This window comes from Zonotrichia leucophrys, chromosome 14, assembly GCF_028769735.1.
Source record: "Zonotrichia leucophrys gambelii isolate GWCS_2022_RI chromosome 14, RI_Zleu_2.0, whole genome shotgun sequence".
NCBI lineage: Eukaryota > Metazoa > Chordata > Aves > Passeriformes > Passerellidae > Zonotrichia > Zonotrichia leucophrys.
In genome coordinates this window covers 9,010,599-9,031,656 of record NC_088184.1, presented here as the reverse complement: position 1 = coordinate 9,031,656, position 21,058 = coordinate 9,010,599, and the positions used below count along the sequence as shown (strand labels likewise).

Sequence of the window (21,058 nt, the reverse complement as noted above, 5' to 3'; positions counted from 1 at the left end):
ACTTGTGTCCTACATTAGTTATAATGACCTAAGTGCACTGGGCAAACAAACAAGTATGAATATGGAGATGTGTGCTCACCTTGTAGTTGTGATGCTCTAGCTTTTGTGAATAATTCAGCATTTACAGATTGAGGACTAGAAATGGTTTAAACATTTATTCAACTTTTGTAGGTATAATATACATTTAGTTAGGAGTGGTCTCGCTGTGTGTAGTTGAACGGAATTGATATTCTGGAATACCTGTTCTCACTAACTGTCTCTGCCTAGCTAACATCTTATTTAGGTAATTTCACATTCTTTACTTGATTTTACAGTTTTGCTGTCAATCAGACTTGTTTTAGGGAAGAGTTTCTTTGCAGTAAAGATAATCCAGCCACCAGTTTCTTTGCTTATTCCTAAATATAGTTTAACTATTTGCTTGGTAGTAGCCATTCCCTTATATAATAACCATTCTATTAAATCATTGATTAAAGGGTATTTTCTTAAAGGTGACTATATTTTTTATTTTAGATGAGGACATAAACCTGAACAGCACAGTTTTCCTTTGGCTTGATGAGATAAAGAAAATATTTGAAAACAGTAAAAATATGTTGAATGACAGGAGGGCTGAGGTGGAGAAGGCATTGTTTGAAAGGTATGGTGTTAAGTAATTTTTTTTCACTGGGTATTTTTAAAGAAAAAAAAAATCTCAGTATGAGTAGAAGGGAGATAATTTCAAAGAAGGAAAACTTAGAAGAAACCTGAGAAAGTAAGGAATAAATCTAGCTTGTAGTATTATGGAGATTTCTGAAAATTACTATTGATAAGGGTGGATTTGAGTGTCCCTACACTTCAATAGATCTGAAAGGAGGAATGGAGGATTGGTCCAGAATATTCATAATTTTATGTTGGTATATTGATTAGTACAGCAGTACACATAGTTTTGTTACATTGTTTTCACTCTTCTTTATTTTCTCCAGGTAGTAGAGGTAGCAAATATAAGTAAAGTAAATCAATTGTGAGGGTTGAAAATGAGCCTTGAATTCTAATCCTGTGAACTGCATAATATTGATATAAGTGATTAGTGAGCTGTCACTGGCATCTGTGTTTGAATCAGATTTCATGTGACAGTGCCTGTTGTAATTAATAAAATAAATGAAGCCTGAAAAGGAATGAAACACAACATCATATTACCTTAGCTATCTTTATCTTAGGTGTTCTCAGTTTAGGGAAATTCTTGAAGTTTATAATAAAGACTTAGAAAGCTTCAAAAAGCGTGGAGATATTGTGACTGCAGAAGAATTGAGGAAGAATACTCAGATGCTGGAAAAGTTAAATAAGAATATAGCTGATGCTCTGGCAGAATTTGAGGTTAGTATTTATTAATTGAGTATGGAGTGGGTTGCAATGTGCTGGATGAGCAAAAGTTTGGTTCCTGCTCTGATTTTTTTTCAGTGTTCTGGCCATATATTGTTAAGATGGCTTTAAAATTTCCAAATTCACCAAGATGTGGCAAATATCTTCATGTGCCTATATGCTGGTTTGTCCCAACTACTGAGTTGAAGAGCAAATTTTGGGAAAAAGTATTTCAGGGACTTTTAAAAATTGAAATAATAAATTTCAGTGTTTCCAAGCAGTCAGTAGTACCAAGATGCTATCTAGAGAAAACAATTCTTCTGGCAGTGTTGGCAGAGGCACAATGTAAGGGAGCTGGCATTTTTCCTGAATCATGATTTGTGCAATTTGTGCACTGTAGCTGTGTTTTCAGCCCCTCTGCTTGTTCTCTAATTAAACCCAAATGTATTTCAACTGTTTGTATGATTTCTATTTAACACTGATAGGCATTAAATATACATTTTAACACATAACATGAATTTCAAATGCTAAAAAACAAACTGGAGACCAAGATGTCTAGATTTTATTTAGGGCTCTCCAACTTACTGTATCATCCCAAGCTGAACAGTTTGTCTCAGCTGTGACTCTGCTGGGAAATTAGAAGGGTTGTCTTTGAGAGATCCCACAGGCATTGTGAGGCTTAATTAATCTTCTAAATCACAGTGAGAGAATGAAATTTCTCCATATATGGAGCCATAAGGGTCAAGATTTTAATTAAGTCCCACTCAAAAGAAAAAATGGAACCAATTAATTGAGTTTAGAATTTAAATAAACTGGTAGTCCTGCACATCAACACTATTAATCTGATTTAAATGCATCTAGTATATTTAATTAGTGTGAGTTTACAGCATGGATATGCTGTTATAGGTAGATCTGAACAACTGATTAAGCCCAAGTTACTTAATACATGATTGCAATGAGAGGTGTATCCACACGATTTAAATGACATGACAATTAGCTCAGTCAATGTATGAGTTTAAATACTATCTTAGAATATGAATCTTTATGTTTTTTCTGCCTGCAGCTCATATTGAATGATTACAAGTTTTATGAAAGGCCTGTTAGCATTATAAAAGCACAGACTCAGGACTCAATCTGAATTCAGTGTCTACATTTCAGACAGCATTTCTCTGTGCTTCACCTCCCTACCTGTAAAATGAAGATGACAATACTTTTACAAAATCTAAATCTTTGCACATTGATTTTTACTGTAAAATCTTTTGGATGAAGACAATATCTTACCATGAATAAACACAGCAATGAACACCTGTTTTGGTGGGAGCTCCCAGATAATTCTGTAAAAGAAAAAATCTATTCACAAGTTTAAAAAAAATCCTAAAAGCCTCTCTAGCTGAGGGGCTTACATTTGGATTTCACTGTGGATTGGAAACTTGTGAGCCTTGTTTCACTGAATTCCATGGTACGTTATTGTATTCTAAAATGGATTTGGATTTTAAAATTTATTTGAGTAGTACAAGATACCCTCAAATACTGAGTTAACCATTGGACTTGATCTTAGAAGGGTTTAGGTTGGAAAATACCTCTGTGATTCTGTGAAAGGACCAGGGGAATTTTCAAGAACACTGTTACTTAATGGACCTAAAATCCACAGGCCTATATCAACAGATCTGTGACATGTCAAATAATTGTGTATTGTCTGTTGAGAAGTTTAAATAACAATAGGAATTTTTGATGGGAATAACATACTTTTCTTTTTCCCCCTAAAGGGTATTACTTATGAAGAAGGTTTGCTTGGGCAGGAGAAGAGTCAATTTCCTCTCTTGCAATCTATAATTACAACCAAAGAACCTTATGAGCAGCTTTGGGTAACAGCATATGCTTTCCATATCAAATCTGAGGAATGGATGAATGGTGAGGCTTTGATGTTCATTTGAAGAAACGTGTTATTTGCAGTTAGTTAAGTAGAAACTGAGAGGGTTGATTAGTCATGAGAAAATAATTTTAAGGAATAAATGCTGTTAAGCAGTGTGAAATAGAGTTACTGACTTGGATTTTGCATGAAGATAATTTTTTGTAGCACAGTTGATTTCCAGTTAAAGGACAATGATGAAAAATAGCTGTAATTAAACCACCCTGGGAATCTCCTTGTGCTGAAGTGCCTGCTGTGCTTTTTTTGTGCTGCTGTATTCAGGACCTCTTCTGCAATTGAATGCTGATGAAGTTACTGAAGAGGTTGGAAGTATGTGGAGGACCATGTACAAGCTCTGCAAGAGCTTCCCAGATGTGCCTGTGCCCAGGCGCATGGCAGAATCCATGAAATTCAAGCTTGATAAATTTAAACAGCATCTTCCTGTCCTGTCCATTGTCTGCAATCGTGGAATGAAGCAGAGACACTGGCAGCAGGTACTTTAAACTCTGCTTTAGCTGGGGAAATATTCTTCCATAGAAACTGTCAGTCCAATATCTTTTATCCTGTGACATGATAGATGCAGTTTTGAAATTTGTAACGTCACAGGCAAAAGCTTCTTTAAATTAATAATTTGTGGTAGAAAAGCAAATTAGGGTGTCGGACTAATACTTGGTTGGAATTTGTTGCTTGCTGTTGGAAAGTATTTTATAAAAAGACATCTTGATAATAGATTTATTTCTTACTTTATTTTCAGATTGGTAAAATTGTAGGATGTGAGATCAGTCCAGATGAAAACACTAACCTTAAATACATGTTGGACCGTGGACTCTCAAAATTTATTGAAGAGTAAGAAGCTTAATCTAGTCTCATTTTTTAGACATTGTATTTAATAGATCAGATACCAAATATTAGTTCTTTTGGGGTTTTGTATGCTGTTAGAACATGCTGTAAAATCAGCTATATTTATCAAGGTGTGAACTGTCAGTTGTTCTTGTAGCACAGAGGCATAAAAATCCAGTTGTATTCCTAAATCACTTTATTTGCTGATTTAGAATTTTCTGTCTGTATTTGTCTTCCAATTAATGTCAATATCTCTAACTTGGTGAAGCTGAAAGTGGAAAAATATTCCTTGAAGAAAGAGTTTAAGATAATATTAAGAAATTAATATGAAAGGTAGTCTGGTATGCAGCTCTACCTGCAACTGCTTTTTTTCTTTTGCTCTTCAGCTATGTTACAAAAACCTTTCAAATGTATGTTTCATTTCAATTTAGAATAGAACCTATTGGAGCAGCTGCAAGTAAGGAGTATTCCTTGCAGAAATCAATAGAGAAAATGAAATCAGAGTGGGTCAATGTGCACTTTGGTTTGTCCAAGTACAGGGATACTGTAAGTAAACACTAAATCAATATATATATCTGAAAATAATTACTTTGACTCTGAATACCAATTGAGAAATATTAGAGGGGTGTTGCTGCTGATTCATTGTGTCCCAATGGAAAGTTGTATCTTAACCCACAGCTGAGCAAATGCCTCCATTATTGTAACTCCTTTTATGTGAACTTAAGTGTCTGGAGAGCTTGTAATCTCACATGCTCATCCTAACAAATCTGTGAGTCTGAGGACTTCCCCAGTATTGTGTGGAAAGCTGGACAATAGCAAAATTTTAACTTGCCCAGAAGAAAGAAGAGTCACAGTGTGAAAGATTGAGTCAGAAGGCACCAGCTTCCTATCACAAAACAGTCTCTGTCTGGACCTTTGAAACAGGTGTACAGAAGAGATTCCATGTGATATCTTCACATGACAGAGTAGGGGGAAGCAGGATGAGGGGTGAGATACAGTGACTGCCATCTGACTTACCAAAATGTGGTGTGTTCACAGGACATCAACATCCTGTCGTCAGTGGATGACATCCAGCTTTTGCTGGATGATCACATTGTCAAGACTCAGACAGTGTGTGGCTCTCCCTTCATCAAACCAATAGAAGATGAATGTCTGGTAAGGAAAAGCCAGTTTGACTGAGCTTGCATGTCTCAAAAAAAGCTTTCCTCAAGTGCTTCAGGGTATTTTGACGTGATAAAAGACATTAGACAGTTGTTAACTAAGAACACATATTCGTATTTTTTGATTTTTTTTCTTGTCGTAATTTTGCGTAACTACTAAATGTTTTCATTGCAGGCTTGGAAAGATAAGCTGTGTTTAATGCAAGATATTATAGATAGCTGGTTAAAATGTCAGGCAACATGGTTGTATTTGGAACCAATTTTTAGTTCAGAAGATATTATAGCTCAAATGCCTGAAGAGGGCAGAAAGTTTAAGATTGTGGATTCATACTGGAAAAACATTATGACAGAAGTGGTAAGTGCTAACATTTCATGAATTGTGCATTTTTATGCACACCTGGTAACATGATTATTAATATCATGGGCATACACTGTTCTTTTCTGCTGTTGGGTATTTGTACTGAAGGAGAGAAAAATCCTTTACTAAAGTCCAACATATTCTAGTCTTGCAGTGAAATTGTAGATTACATAATTATTGAGACTTCTGTAAAGGCTGGGTGTTGAAGGGTGAATCATACCTCAAGGAGAATAAATTCTTCAGCTTTCTTATGGCTAAATGGTCAGAATTAGGTAGAAAGATGAATGATTTGTGCTTTCAGGATGTGGTAATGGCTTCACTGACAGGTACAAAGCTTTGTCTGGATACAGAGAGAGTTTGCATTAGACTTACAGGGTGTACACATTTTTGGAGCAACTAAATGGATTTTTTAATGTTATTATTCTCTAATAGGTTATTAGCATGGTTATTCAAAAATTTAGTGAATATGGACTGTCACAGTAATGTGTCAGGTTAAGATAATGGGAAGAGGAAGTGCAATTTGGTAACCTGTTCAATTCCTGTAAATAAGAAGTGGAGTAAGAGGCCAGACAGTGGTGGTGTAAGCTGATGTTTGTCAAAAACACTGGGAGTGTGTGGTTGTATGGAAAAGGTGTTGAAATAATCAGTGTAGCTAAGTAGGAGTTGAGACCTGTCCAGCAGCTCAGACTCTCAGAATGATGAGGCTGTACTGGAACAGAGCTCTCTGAAGAGGAGAGTTACCAGAAGGAGAGAACAGGGAATAATTGTCATGTGCTGTGTCTCTGATAAAACTTACTTGTGAGTGGAAAACAATGTAGCAAGCTCAACACAGGAGCAAGTGCTAAAGATCTTATTTGTTGACATTTCCTTCATTAATGTCTATGAATTTCAAGTTGGTAAAATTGACAGTCTGAAAAGCAAAACTATCCAATAATGCAAATGTATTTAATACCATGAAAGCATACTATAGAGAAGAATTACAGCATTTTAGTCTCCTGTGATATATGTGATTGATGCTTACAATTTTAATGTAGAACTTAAGCCAATTTTAAGCAGTTTCTGCTATGTGTTTGTTTTTATAAAGGTGAAAGACACAAAGGTACTTGTAGCAACTGAACAACCCAAGATGTTAGACAGACTTCAGGAAGCAAATACTCTCTTAGAGGACATTCAGAAGGGGCTGAATAATTACCTGGAGTCGAAAAGATTATTTTTCCCAAGGTAAATTAATGAAACAGGCCTAAGTTAGAAACAAGAAGCTATAACCTCTTTCAAACTATTTCTACTGAACTTAAAAGTCTCATTTTATAAACATATGTGGGACACAGTCACATGCAGCAAAAAATGAAAAGCTGTTCTCATCTCTAGACATAACTCATTTTCCTCAGTTGTGAAATGCCAGAACAGGTGGGGATGGGGAGGCATGATCTGTCTATCACAATGTAAACTTGGATTAGAAAGGCATTATTACCTACAGGGTAGTTTTGAAGGAGCCTTCCCATGGCTGATATGCAATTATGTCCCTGCCCCACCCTCTTTAGAGGTGTGTGATGTGTGGGAGTTGTTCATGATCACAAGGAGCAGGATTCATGGTTTTTACAGGGTACTTGATGGCTGGCTGGAGCCATCTGGTCTTCCCTCCCTGAGTTTGAGAACCCTTATTCTTCCTTTGCTTTGAAATTCTGAAAAAACAGATGTGATGAGTTTTATAATGTTAAAAATTGCTTAAGGAAAGGGATTTGAGATAATAATTTCCTCTCTGATACACTAGTATCTTAAGCAATAATAAACCAAATTGTATTAGTAGATTATTAATGGAAATTTTCATGATTGGAAAGTAACTGTATTTTCCTGGCAGATTCTTTTTCCTGTCTAATGATGAGCTGCTTGAAATACTGTCTGAGACAAAGGATCCACTTCGAGTACAGCCACATTTGAAGAAGTGTTTTGAAGGAATTGCTAAACTGGAGTTCACAGAAGATCTGGAGATCATAGGCATGATCAGTTCAGAGAAAGAAGTGGTTCCTTTCATAGATAAAATCTATCCAGTGAGAGCAAATGTAAATGTTTTTTTTTTTAATTTTACTATATGAAATCAGATTCATACATAATACATTGCATAAAGTGCATGTTTTTGAGGGAATTAGGTTTAAACCATTTGGGATCACATCATGAAAGGAGTTCAGGAAATGAGAGTGCAGACTGGTATTCTAGGATAAAAAGGATTTCCTGCAAAAAGGAGTGAGACACACCAGTTTTGCAGTAAATTCCTCTGAAAGGTGGGGCATGTTGTGAGTTACAGACACTCTTTTCCCTTAATCCTGTAGGAACAAAGCATGCCCTGGGTTAAAATGAGCAGGCTTACCTGATGATGCAATCTGTTTTTTGTTTAAGCCTGTATGAAACATATCCAGCTTATATGAAACATATCCAGTTTCTTTACTGGGTTGTCTTCATATACCTGCCTTGAGACAGTGTAAACTACAGTATCACCAGTCATATTTTGGGTAATTTCAACCTTTACTTCTTTTATATACAACACCCAGATCTGAAGAAAGCATATTTAAGCCTAACACATTTCAAATAATTTGTCACTGAAGAAGAAGAAAGCAGTCAGGAAATGTGTATTAACTCTTAAGTGTTCTTTCTTGAAGGGCATGGTAGAAAAATGGCTTCTGCAAGTAGAAGAAATGATGTTGGCCAGTGTCAGACAAGTTCTTCAAAATGGCATAAAAGGATATAGCCAGGTAATTATTCCTAAACTATGGTATGAGTTAGATTTCACAAACAAATATACGTGAATAGGTTGCTCAAATTCTTAACCAAGGAAACATGTTTGAAACTAAGTGGAAACCAGCTCTTCTTGTTCAATAGTGCCAATTTGAAGTTTTAGTCCTGAATTTCAGGAAGAAAAAGTATTAAAGCTTTAGATGCTGTTCTCATTTATTTACAACATGAGACAAAAGACATTTGAGGAAAGTAATTTTTCTCAGTGCCATAATCTAATGTGTTTATATGAAATCTTGTGTCTGAAATTTTTCTTTTGGTTTAAGGTTCCTCGGAAAGAGTGGGTACTTCAGTGGCCTGGACAGGCAGTTATTTGTATTTCATCCATTTACTGGACAGAAGAAGTGTCTGAGGCTATAAGGAAAAAAGCTTTACAAGTAAGATTTTCTTCTAACTTTCTGTTTCTAGGCACTGAACTCTGATTAATTAACCACTGATTTCTCTGGTTATTGCTTGACTCTTGTGGTGAGGAAGGTGCAGCAGCCAAATTTTTTATTTCATGCAAGAAACTTTTCTTATGTGTTCATGGTGCCTCTGTCACTACAGCAGTTTTAACTATCACTTCACTGAGGCTTTACTCAAACACATGCTCAAGTAGTGGAAATAATTTCTCTTTAATTCAATGGGCTTTTTTTTGATCCTACTTAAGCTGGGTGGATGAAGATTAATTTGGAGATTAAGTCTGTCAACAGAATGTTTGGGCTGCTTATTAAATGTTGAAATAGAAAAATATTAATAAACTTTACATCAAATAGTACATTTTAATAATGCCTTTTTGTTTCTGTATCCTTGCTGAATATCTTAGCTTTAACTTGCCTGCATTGTTTAACACCAGATGAAGATTTTATTCAATATATCCAGACAGAACTAAAATGTTTGTTACTTTCAGAGAAAGTATCCCAAATAATCCATAGCTGAAAAAAAAAGGGAAGAAATCACAGAACAGTGAATCACAGAATTTAAGGGACTTCTGGACATCATGTAGTCCAACACCAGTTTAAAGTAAACCATGTTGCTAATGGACTTGGTCCCATATGCCCATCCTTTCTTGTGTGGGAGAAGCTAAACAAAGAATATCTGCTCCTATCCCTCTGTAGAGTTTTGTCACTTCCATTAGGAAGAAAGATAAGCCTTCTGCTTATAAGCCTTCTTTCAGGCCATAAATATTTTTGAAGGGTTCATGTTAAGATAAAATGCCAGTATACCAAAGAGAATTTAAAATATTTGTATGGTGCCCAGACTACCATTCATGTGTTTTGTTAGAGGGGCTGTCTCCAATGATCGCACCCACGGGGGCTTAGGAACTGCTGGCTCCAGCATCCCATTAATGGCTGTGTTTGTTTCTGTGGCAGGATTTCTTGGAGAAGAGCAATGTCCAGATCAAGGACATCGTGGAGCTGGTGAGAGGGAAGCTGTCCAGCGGAGCCCGGCTGACGCTGGGGGCTCTCATTGTCATTGATGTGCACGGTAATGAGCAGCTGCTGCTCCTCAGGGCAGCTGGGGCAGTGCTGCTGTCAGCACCTGGGTGGGCTGCTGGAGACAGGCACCTAAAATGCTTCTCTAACTTGAATCAGCCTTTACAGAGTTACTGCTCAGCTCTTTGGGGAATGAGGGTTGTTCAGTACTGCACAAGGGTCTCGCATCTACTTAAAACAGACACTGGAATCAATTAAACTGATTCCCTATGCAAAACAATTACAAATTCCTCTCTAATATGAAAACCAGCCTCTAAATGTTGAGTTACTCACACATAGCTCTAAGTAAATGTTACTTTACTTATAAGTTAAGTAAATACCTCAGCAGAAGTGTCTAGATTTTTTAAAACAATCTGTGTCTTACTCTGCAGCTCGTGATGTGGTCTCAAAATTGGTTGAAGACAAAGTCACAGATCTGAATGACTTCCAGTGGATTTCTCAGCTGAGATACTACTGGACAGAGCAAGATGTGACAGTGAGAATGATCACAACAGAAATGAAATATGGTTATGAGTACCTGGGCAATTCACCACGTCTGGTTATAACCCCACTGACAGATCGATGTTACAGGTAAGGACGTACTGTCTATGAATAATGCTTTCTTTTTCTGGATTGATCTGTGTTTACTTCCTTTTTCCTTGTTAATAATAGGAGGAACCTCAGAAGCTAACATTTTCTTGTAGATTTTGCCCTAATATGGTAAAAATATTTACAATGTATAGCCTTCTACACCAGTAGAGTAATAGATTCTCCTGTATCCAAGAAGGTGCTTCTGAAAAGAGGTGGCAGCACATGGTATTGGAACTGCAAAGAATTCTACAGTAGCACTGGTCAATTAATTTATCTGAAGTAAGGCACACAGTTTGGATATGCCTGCCTGTAAGATAAATGAGGTAATTAAAAAGCCCTTCACAGATACTTGAATGCAGTTAGCTTCCTGTTCCTCCACTGGCTTGCAAGAGTATTTAATGGAAATAGTTCAGTCCTCAAGGTTAAAATATTCAAAGGCATTTCATATTTCACTTCTGGTGAGCCCTCAAGACATGAGTCAAAGCCTTTGAATGACGGTTTTGTAAAGTAATCAGATCACTCCCAGTATTAACAGGGATGTCATTTTAGTAGGATGTTCACTTGGAAAGCAATGTGATTCCCAGGTTTTTGTAACAAGCTTTATGCTATCTCATCCATTTTTCTAACAAGCTTTATGCTTTCTAAAGATGGGCTGAATTTATAAAGCCAGCTTCAAGCTCTTGCCAGTTAAGTGCCACTTGAGGGAAATGTGTATTTTTGCAGAATCTACCATTTTGCTCATGGCACTGTTCATTTGCTTGTGTAATTGAGGGTATACAAGGAGGATGCATGTAATAAAAGCCTTGACATTCCTTTTAGGCCAGGTGGCCAAATGTGACCTTCCACAATTAGGAATCACTTATGAGACAATACTGGGTTTTTAGGGCAAGCTGTGAAGTCTGTAGAGAAACAAGTGAATTATTTTCAGGAGAGCCTTATGGGAAAGTACATGTCAATCCATTCAGAAATAATCTGATGCTAAAGATTGCTATTTCTAATGCCTCTGTTCTTGATAATGTAGGACATTAATGGGTGCCTTGAAATTAAGTCTTGGTGGTGCTCCAGAAGGGCCTGCTGGGACTGGCAAAACAGAAACAACAAAAGATCTAGCAAAAGCTATAGCTAAGCAGGTACCAAAACTCCCTTTTTTGCTTTCTACTGTTTATGTTTGGGTATGTAGATATTAAAATGCCATTCTTAAGCAAGTGGTGCTTATTTTGTAGCTATTCATTTACAGTTGGACTCAAACATCTTAAAGGTCCTTCCCAGCCTAATGATTCTGTGATTCTGTTCTTCATTCATGGGAATAGTTGGTAACAAGCTCACATTTAGGACTGTGTCTATATGGCATCCTGTTTTCTTAATCCAAAATTAGCAACAATAATCCCTTCCCATTTTAGATGCTAAGAATTTTATAGAGGTAATACTTTTGTGGTAATACTGAGAAATGTTCTGTGTGTTTTTGTTGCAGTGTGTTGTCTTTAACTGCTCTGATGGCCTCGATTACAAGGCAATGGGCAAGTTCTTTAAGGGGCTGGCACAAGCTGGGGCATGGTCCTGCTTTGATGAGTTCAATAGAATTGAGGTAATGTTTTAACTCAAATAAAATGAGAAAGCTTCAATTTAAGACATAAGAAGTTTTAGATTTAGACATGACATTATTGCCAATTTTCTGCTTTTACTTGTGGTGAGGCCTCTTTGTTTTGATAATTAGTGACACAGAAATAGGCACTCTGCTGCCTGCTCTGGAAGCACATGCCCACCTGTGCTGTGTTGCAGTAGTGTTGTGTTCTGGGTCAATTTAGCTGGAAAAAATGTTCCTTTACAATTTTTTCTTTTGTATGTGTCACTCCTTTGTTGGGAAAGAAATTTCTTGTCTTCTCCTTGAGAAATCAAGCTACAGGTGTGGAGTTGCATTTGTCTATGTTCAGCACAGGATGGACAAATCCCAGTGGAGGAATTCCTGTAATAACCAGAGCTGAGTGCTCTAACTGAGTGACCTGATTATCAAGCTGTGTAAACTGACATATCTCATTCTCCCCTTGATCTTACTCTGGTCATTTTGGTTTTGTTTAATTTGGTCACTGATGACTTTGGATAAGTTTTATCCTTACTTTGATGAAATTCCATTTAAATACATACTAGTAAATGTGGAAATTTCATCAAATTCTATTTTGTATGTATTAGTATTAAGTCCTTAATTTTTCTGTTCTTCAGCTGCAGCTTGTTTTCTAGTGAATTCAAGCATTAGAATTTCTTTTCCAATATTCTGTTATCTTGATACTTTCAAACAATCAGCAAGCCTTAGCTATTATTTACCCTCAGTTTTGGGCATTGAGTGAATCAGTTTTTCTGGAGAGCCTAAGCTGTGTCTGAGTTGAAGGGAAAGTGCTTTTAGAGGCCTCCAGAGGGAGTTCCTGTCCAACTAACTTAGATGACTACATTCAGGCACACGGTATTTCCCTGAGGAGGCTTTTAGAAGCCCTTGTTGATCAGTCTCTGTTAGTTGAGCAGAGAATAGTGGCACTAACTTTCAGAGGATCCCTTCCATAGACAGCTAATACAAAAACCAGGGTGATTTTTCCCTGGAAGAATGCAAATACAGCCATCAAAATATGTAAACAAAACTATTTTATATTGGTTCTCCAAGTGTCTTATGTTTTCCAATCTGTTCTGTCTGTATTAGGTTGAAGTATTATCTGTAGTTGCCCAGCAGATACTTAGCATCCAGCAAGCTATAATCCGTAAACTCAAAAAATTCATCTTTGAAGGGACAGAGATCTCTCTTAACCCCACATGTGCTGTGTTTATTACCATGAATCCTGGCTATGCTGGACGGGCAGAGCTGCCTGATAATCTGAAGGTAATCTGAAATCCTGTTTTCTTGTAGAAATTAAACTGAATTTGTGACTTCTTGTCTATAATAATAAAAAAGTCATCAATTGGATAATAAACTGATGTCTAATGGTTGCTTAGCTTAAGGAAGAAAAATGCCATCACTCTGAATTTCCCCTCCCTTGCTACTTCTGCTGAGCATGACCCCATGTGCTCTGGAATATCCCTTGGCTCAGCTGTCCTGTCTGTGTCCCCTCAACTCCTTGGGCATCCCCTTCTCCTGGCTGGTGTGTGGGGTGAGGAGCACAAAAGGCATTTTCTCTGTGTGAGCTCTGCTCTGCAATAACTGAAACATCCCGGAATTATCAACACTGTTTCCAGCACAAATCCAAAACACAGCCTCAGGCCAGCTACTGTGAAACAATTTAACTCTACCCCAGCCAAAACCAGCACAACTGATAACCCATTCAAGTGTATCCTGCTGTGCTTTTCACCAAGCTTTAGTAAACAGCTAGGGTTGTACAAAATGCACAGAAGAAAGGTCTCTGACTAATCATATTGGTAACAGTTTACAGCTTTAGCTGTGCTCTCCCTAATTGGAAATTTTCTGGGTTTACAATGGTTTGGTGATCCAAATCCCAATTTAAATTTATTATAACTTTGTGAGTTGCTGAGACTCCATGGTCCTGATTCTTTTTCTGACATTGCCACAATTCTTTGAATGATCTTTTACAAAGCATTAACCACACCATGTTCTGGATTGTCTGTTATGACAGTGAGATGAATGTCACCTCCCTTTTCCTCTATTTAGTTTTTAGAATTGACTCTTTCTAAGCTTTTGTTACTGCAGTGCTTAGCACAGACCTCTTGAACTTCTTGATAAGATCAGAATAGAATAGAACTCTAAAGCAGTCTTAGATTTCAGATGATTCATGAATTCTTTGCATTCATGAATTTATGGAGAGATACTATTCTTACAAAACAGGCACAATTTATTACAGTATCCCACAGTCATATCTTACTTTTTTCCTTACAGGCGCTGTTCCGAACAGTTGCCATGATGGTCCCAGATTATGCCTTGATTGGGGAAATTTCACTTTATTCAATGGGATTTCTGGACTCTAAGAGGTAAGACATGCTGAATTTTCTACCTTAGTTGAGTCTGATATACCTCATTCCTCTCTAAGGCATATATGTGTGTTTGAGGCATATATGGAAGGCTGTCCATGTTTTGTTTCTCTAGAAAGGACTTTTTAATTTCCTCCTTTCTTGTCAATTCTCATTTTCCACCTCATTCTGCTAGATGTGCACTTATGCACAGAATCACTTGGAAAATGTATCAAAATATGATACAGAATTCCTAGATGATGCACACATCCTGTACCATGGCATTTTTCCACAGTCTTGCTTTCCAGGTGCCTTGGGCTACCTTCTCAGCTGCTGTGTCTTAGAATCACTGCAGATACTTGGTGTATATAGGAAGGTGAATTATTTTCCTTGCATGGTGAGATCCTTTCACTTTACATGTTCTATTTTATTATCCACAGTCTTGCCCAGAAAATTGTTGCCACTTACCGTTTGTGCTCGGAGCAGTTGTCGTCCCAGCACCACTACGATTACGGGATGCGTGCGGTGAAATCTGTCCTGACAGCAGCAGGGAACCTAAAACTGAAGTACCCAACTGAAAATGAAAGTGTGCTGCTGCTTCGGGCTCTGATGGATGTTAATTTGGCCAAGTTCTTGTCCCAGGATGTGCCATTGTTTCAGGTAAGGTATCAGGCCAGTGTGTTTTAGGTTTGATGATGATGAGATCTGTTATAAGAACTCAGAGAAACAGTCATTATCTTAATTTGGAACAGTTTGATCTAGATGATGCCATGTTATGTAGAGTTATTTCAGTCCACTGATCTGGAGGAACTCTCTAGTTCTGTTAGGATTATTTTGAAAAGCAAACTTTCAATGGTTCCTTAAAGTTATTCTATGAAATGTTTTAGATGATATATTGTTAAAAATCCTCTTGGGCTGTTTCATTCACAGAAATCATTCTTTGAAGTTTGTTTTCTGGCTTTGTGCTCCAAAATAGATGTGGATAATTAAGTTAAGGTCATTTAGAAATTTGAGTTCAGAATAAAAATGGTGATGTTTCTGTTTGCATTCTGCTTTCATAGCAAATTAATTAAGATACAAAGCAGTAAACGGGACTAAAAATCTAGGGTAGAAGCACAGCCAGAGTCACTGCTCTGAAGTTTTGGAACACTTTTAATCACTGAAATTCATTCAACTACTTTCACATCATTTTGTGTAATCCTCATGGGGGCAAATTTTTAAAGCAATAGCAAGGTGTTCATGAAAACTGCAGGCACAGGTATCTGTTTCATGTGTACAGAATGCTTCCATGGCTACAGTTTGCCTAGAAGTTAGTTCTGTCCAGCTGAGGACATCTGGTTTTAAGCCCCTGTCATCTGTATTAATATTGTTTTACTTAGGAATTTTCTCTTTGTGTAACCTGTGTTTAAATAGTGTTCAATTCTGTCTCTCCTTAACAGGGTATCATATCTGACCTGTTTCCTGGAGTGGTTCTTCCTACACCAGACTATGATGTATTTATCAAGGCACTAACTGAAAATATTGAAAAAATGAATCTTCAACCAGTGCCGTGGTTCATTGGAAAAATTATTCAGGTTTATTTTCACATACTTCTGGGGAAGAAAAGCATGAGAGCAGACTCTCCATTCACTGTCTATGTCATGATGAATAGCTAATAGTTTCCTTACCAATTAATGGAATATTACAAATGGGGTGTTTTTACAGAGTACAAATTATGGAATAAAAGTCTGCTTTGGTCATAGTGATTTTGTAATTCAGTCTGTGAAGCAGCTAATGTGTGCAGCCACAGGTAGGGTAGGGCTTGTAGGGCTTGTGCCTCAGGATAGAAAATTAAACTGAATCTGTTACTGACAGAGGCAGTGTAGCCTAGTGAACAGAATTCTGGACTGGGAGTCAGGCTCTGGTCTCAGTTCTGTACAGTCTCCTTGAGAAGTCTTGAAAGAGGGGACCTTGCTTATGCTTCACTTCCAGCCCTGTGTTCCCACTGCCTCCTATTTACTACTATTGGGGACCTTTTAAACAATACTTAACCTTTTTTCTTGTGCAGCCTAGTGACAGGGTAATGGCAAGGGTAAAAATGTGTGGCCTGGTGAAAATGGCTTATGTTCAGACTTGCCCTGTGCTGCTTTCTAATCCATACTGTGTCTTTCATTTAAACAGGGGTAGTGTTAACTGGTTAGGAAGTTAAAATAGAAAATAACAGCCTTAACATTATAAAAAATCTGCTTAGGGGTTATTACAGGTCTGCTTAATGGTGGTTTTGCTTTGACTTGAGCTTTGACAGGATCTTGTGGGTGACTAAAGAAGTTACCACTCTTGCAGTCCAAAATCAGCCTCTATGGGACTGACCATGTGCCAGATGCTCAGAGCTGTAGTTTCAGTTCTTTTTTGCCAGCTTCGTTGGTAACCACTGATTTCAGTTCGAGGCTGTGATCTGCAGTGTCTGGTTAGTGCCCTCACACCCTGTTGCAGTTGAGGGATGACATTTAGCAAGGAGAAAGGGAGGATGCCTGGGGAAAACAACTTAAATAGTTTCAGTGAGAATTGCCATAAAAGCATGGCTGCCCTCTGATTTGGATTAAGGCTTTGGTTAGCCAGCAGAGTGCAGAGATCTGGCTGTTCCACATATGAATGCAGGAAGGAAACTTCTATTTTCACTCACATAACACATAACACTTCTTTATTGCCATCTAAGGAGAGGCTCTCCTGTCCCTGGCAGGTGTACGAAATGATGCTGGTGCGCCACGGTTTCATGATTGTTGGAGATCCTATGAGTGGGAAAACCAGTTCATACAAAGTGCTGGCTGGAGCCCTGGCTGATCTGTGTGCAGGTAACATTGCCCAGCCACAAGCTTCTCATTCAATGAAGTCAATTCTATGACTGTTATTTTTGCTTTGCTGAGATATGCCCAGGTTGTTAATTGTCCTATACTCTTCTTTCTTGATTGCAAAATTTCTATTAATTGAACTATTTTTGTCTGGCATATTTGTCTGATAGTATTTTTCTGTACATCTACTGGAACAGTAAGCCATACTAATGTGTTTATGCTTTTCTTCATTTTGTTGGACATTTTACTTGTGCATAATGCTCTTGAAAAAATTAGCTCTGATAGGATATTGTAAGTAGCTCCCATAGATATATGAAATCTATGCTGCTGTGCTTTTTCTTTTTATATGTGGTTTTTTTTTACAGCAGACTTCTTGCTTGCCTTGTACAAGTAAGGGAATTTCTTATCTACTGCTACCTAGATGCACATATCTGGGTTCTTTGCTTTGAGCAGCTGGAGTAGGATCCTCAGGAATCATCTTGTTCAGCTATTGAATAAAACTAACCTATCACATTCTCAAGCTCATGTATTTGCCTTTTTACACAGCGAACGCCATGGATGAGTTTGCTGTTGAGTACAAAATTATTAATCCCAAAGCCATTACTATGGGGCAGTTGTATGGCAGTTTTGATCCTGTAAGTCATGAGTGGTCAGATGGAGTTCTTGCAAAGGCCTTCAGGGAACAAGCATCTTCTACCACAGAGGATCGCAAGTGGATTATTTTTGATGGCCCTGTGGATGCAGTTTGGATAGAGAACATGAACACTGTGCTGGATGATAATAAAAAGGTAGCCTAATTTTTGCCCCTACCCTCATCCTTGAATAAACATACTTAATTTTAGTAGTAGCAATATTGTTATTGCATTAGTCAAAGGAGGTGTGAAATTCAGGAAAGGCTGATGTGCCTAAAAGCACTGCTTTTTTTCCCCAGTTGTGTGAGTGGGTTTAGATGGTATTAGATAATATTAATCTATTACTTCTTCCTAGAAGCCTTGTCTTCCTCTTTCTTTATTGAAATGAGACTGATCATTGAGGCTTTTTTATTGACCCTTTTAGGAAACTGAAATACATGGACTCAGTTCTGTGACTGAAAACTGAACTTGTTTAAATTACCTTGAAAATAAGTGAATTTTAAAAAAGCTGCAGGTCATAACTGCTTTTTCTTGCAGAGTTATTTAAAGTTAGAGTTAGTTAAATTGTTCTCTGTGTCTCTGCAAGCCTTACAGTAAGACATGGAAAAGTTGAGACAAGGTCATGAAATATCATGTATTGTAAGGATACAAATGAATGAATGAGGAGTGACACTAAGTGGAATGTTCAGTGATTTTATGACAGACATTGCTTTGACTGTATGATCATCACTAACATGACTAGACCATGTTTATGTGATGCTCTTCTTGCAGTTATGCTTAATGAGTGGTGAAATAATTCAGATGAGCTCAAAAATGAGTTTAATCTTTGAGCCAGCAGACTTGGAGCAGGCATCTCCAGCAACTGTCAGCAGGTAATGTGAGAGCACTCAAGGTTCAGCTGTCCCACCTCGCACATGCATTCCTCTACCACAGGTGTTTGTTCTTCCCAGGTGTGGTATGATCTATATGGACCCACAGCAGTTGGGTTGGAAGCCACTGAAGGATTCCTACTTGAAAACTCTGCCTTCAAACCTGCAGGAAGAACACCGACAGCTGGTGCGAGACTTCATTTTTTGCACAGGTCTAATTAGAAGATGAACTATAAGGTGACATTCACAGTTTGCCCACTTGAAGGCAGGCATGCAGAATCAAAACTTTGTTATTATTACCAATAACAGTTTAGTCTTCAAAGCCTTTTTCACCTCATTGCTTGTATGAAGGACAGCTCTTCGTGCTGTGTATTCTACTATGTTTTCTGTGGATGCAAATAAAAATAGTTGTTGGTGAGAATCAGCTTTTAATGAAAATTTAAAATCCTTATTATTGGTCGTTAAAATCTAGTAAAATAGTTGGAATAATATTAGGAGTGGAGCTGTAGAAAATTTATTTATGTGATTTGAGAAGACCCGCTTTGAGTTTTTGCAGGAAATTAGAATCAAATTTCAAAGAAGTACCAAGACTAGAAGAGCTCTTTATTCATAGTTTTCTTAGTTCATCAGAGTAAAGTAATTATTCCTTAAGCAACAGATAGCCTGACCCTTTAGTGCATCTCCCTGAGTACTAGTCCCTGGGAAAAGGTTAGGTCGAGATTTCTGTCCTGTTTTCCAGTTTGAGTTCACGGAGCAGATACCACATGCTGTGGCACTCCTGCAGGCCCCAGTCAGCCCCAGCATGCTGGAATTTCTGCTGTGGCACAGTATCTGTGCTGGCTCCTCTGTAGGGGGCCTCTCTTTAAGGGAGGATGAAACCCTTGCCTTTGTTTCTGTTGGAATAATTTTGTTGTTGCCTAAACAAAACAGGAGTCTCTCTAGGCTGAGCTTCTGCTCTGCTGTCTGGATCAGTAACTGGGGAACAGAATTCCTGCTGAAAACTTCTCTGTGTTGCAAGCATCTTGTTTTCACCATCAGACAGTGATGGTGTGATGTTGTGAACATTTCAGTACCACCTCACACGAGCCCTTTCCTGATCTCTCTGCCAACCTGGACAATTTCTGATGCCTTATGTTTGACTGAGGGTGAATTGAGGGACAGTGGGGAATGTGGCAAGTCCTGCATTGTCACACAGCTATTTCCTTTTCTCCTGGTAGGTTGATGACTTGTTTATGTGGCTAGTTGAGCCCTGTTTAGATTTTATTGACCATCATTGCAAATTCATGGTAAAAACGTCCTCTCTTCACCTGAGTAGCAGCTTGATGAAACTCTACTCTTCTCTCCTTGGTAAGTACCCTAAGCTGCCTGGGTTTTATTTCAATTTTTCTTTTTTCCCCTGCCATGTCCCAGAACAAAATGCAGCCTATAAGATGCAAGGAAATACCAAACTGTATATGAACTATTGGGTTCATATAACACACTCAGTGATCTCACTGATCAGTATTATTAATAGTTCTTTGCATACAGAGCTTTCACATTTGGAAACTGGTGTCATTACAAAACTAGACATGATCTTGCAAGTATGTTGTATGTTTTGCTTGCTGTTTGCTACCATCTGAAGAAAAGAGGACTATTTTTCTTCTAATTTCATTTTTATTTGTAAACAGTATCTTACACAGACAAGATCCTCTATTTGTAGATTGGCTTCATTCCACTGCAGACAGTGCTCTACCTTTGTCTCAGGATACTTTTGCAAAAATGCATTTTGCATTGGGATTTCTGGTTATTACTGGCTTTTAACTAAAATTCAAAATATCTGTTTTAGATGAAATTAAGGAATGTGATGAAGAGGACAGTGAAACCATGTCTGCTCAACAGATCACCTCATGGCTACAGGGCCTTTTCCTTTTTGCTTTGGTGTGGACAATTGGAGGGATCATCGACGGAGACAGCAGAAGAAAATTTGATTCATTTTATCGCAACTTGCTCAATGGAATGAACGACCAAAACCCACGCCCTAAAAACGTGAAGATTAACAAAGGCAATATCTTCCCAGAAAAAGGTGCTTCTTCATAACTGTGCTTACCTGGCCTTTTATAAAGCAGTAAGAAAGCTTGGCACTTGTTGTGCCTGGCAGATGTTAAGTCTGCAGCAGAGCCACCATCTGCCAGGCCTTGGGCTGCACAGTTGGGTGCCCTTCCCTGGCTCTTTTAACCTGGAGTAGCATATGCCTCCAGTTATACTCAAACACTGTGGCTGAATCTGACCTAAAATCATTTGGTGATGATAATGGCACTTGGGGGCTGAGACTGGGGGGGGGTGTATCTTGTGTGCTAGAAAACTTCCATTACCT

At 37.9% G+C, this 21,058-nt stretch overlaps 1 protein-coding gene across 1 annotated transcript in view; it reads left to right on the top strand.

The window, feature by feature from the left end:
- Nucleotides 1-21,058, top strand: part of DNAH3 (dynein axonemal heavy chain 3) — a 53,035-nt gene that overhangs the window by 10,235 nt on the left and 21,742 nt on the right. Inside the window, exons 15-40 of the mRNA XM_064726136.1 lie at nucleotides 511-634; nucleotides 1,194-1,350; nucleotides 3,102-3,246; nucleotides 3,527-3,738; nucleotides 3,999-4,090; nucleotides 4,516-4,630; nucleotides 5,123-5,239; nucleotides 5,420-5,599; nucleotides 6,687-6,823; nucleotides 7,461-7,662; nucleotides 8,257-8,349; nucleotides 8,656-8,766; nucleotides 9,742-9,856; nucleotides 10,236-10,434; nucleotides 11,456-11,564; nucleotides 11,906-12,019; nucleotides 13,121-13,297; nucleotides 14,306-14,397; nucleotides 14,817-15,036; nucleotides 15,816-15,950; nucleotides 17,096-17,207; nucleotides 17,751-17,992; nucleotides 18,608-18,708; nucleotides 18,787-18,892; nucleotides 19,923-20,052; nucleotides 20,531-20,767. Of these exons, the coding sequence (XP_064582206.1) occupies nucleotides 511-634; nucleotides 1,194-1,350; nucleotides 3,102-3,246; nucleotides 3,527-3,738; nucleotides 3,999-4,090; nucleotides 4,516-4,630; nucleotides 5,123-5,239; nucleotides 5,420-5,599; nucleotides 6,687-6,823; nucleotides 7,461-7,662; nucleotides 8,257-8,349; nucleotides 8,656-8,766; nucleotides 9,742-9,856; nucleotides 10,236-10,434; nucleotides 11,456-11,564; nucleotides 11,906-12,019; nucleotides 13,121-13,297; nucleotides 14,306-14,397; nucleotides 14,817-15,036; nucleotides 15,816-15,950; nucleotides 17,096-17,207; nucleotides 17,751-17,992; nucleotides 18,608-18,708; nucleotides 18,787-18,892; nucleotides 19,923-20,052; nucleotides 20,531-20,767 (3,774 nt within the window). The remainder of the gene's footprint in view (nucleotides 1-510; nucleotides 635-1,193; nucleotides 1,351-3,101; nucleotides 3,247-3,526; nucleotides 3,739-3,998; nucleotides 4,091-4,515; nucleotides 4,631-5,122; nucleotides 5,240-5,419; nucleotides 5,600-6,686; nucleotides 6,824-7,460; nucleotides 7,663-8,256; nucleotides 8,350-8,655; nucleotides 8,767-9,741; nucleotides 9,857-10,235; nucleotides 10,435-11,455; nucleotides 11,565-11,905; nucleotides 12,020-13,120; nucleotides 13,298-14,305; nucleotides 14,398-14,816; nucleotides 15,037-15,815; nucleotides 15,951-17,095; nucleotides 17,208-17,750; nucleotides 17,993-18,607; nucleotides 18,709-18,786; nucleotides 18,893-19,922; nucleotides 20,053-20,530; nucleotides 20,768-21,058) is intronic.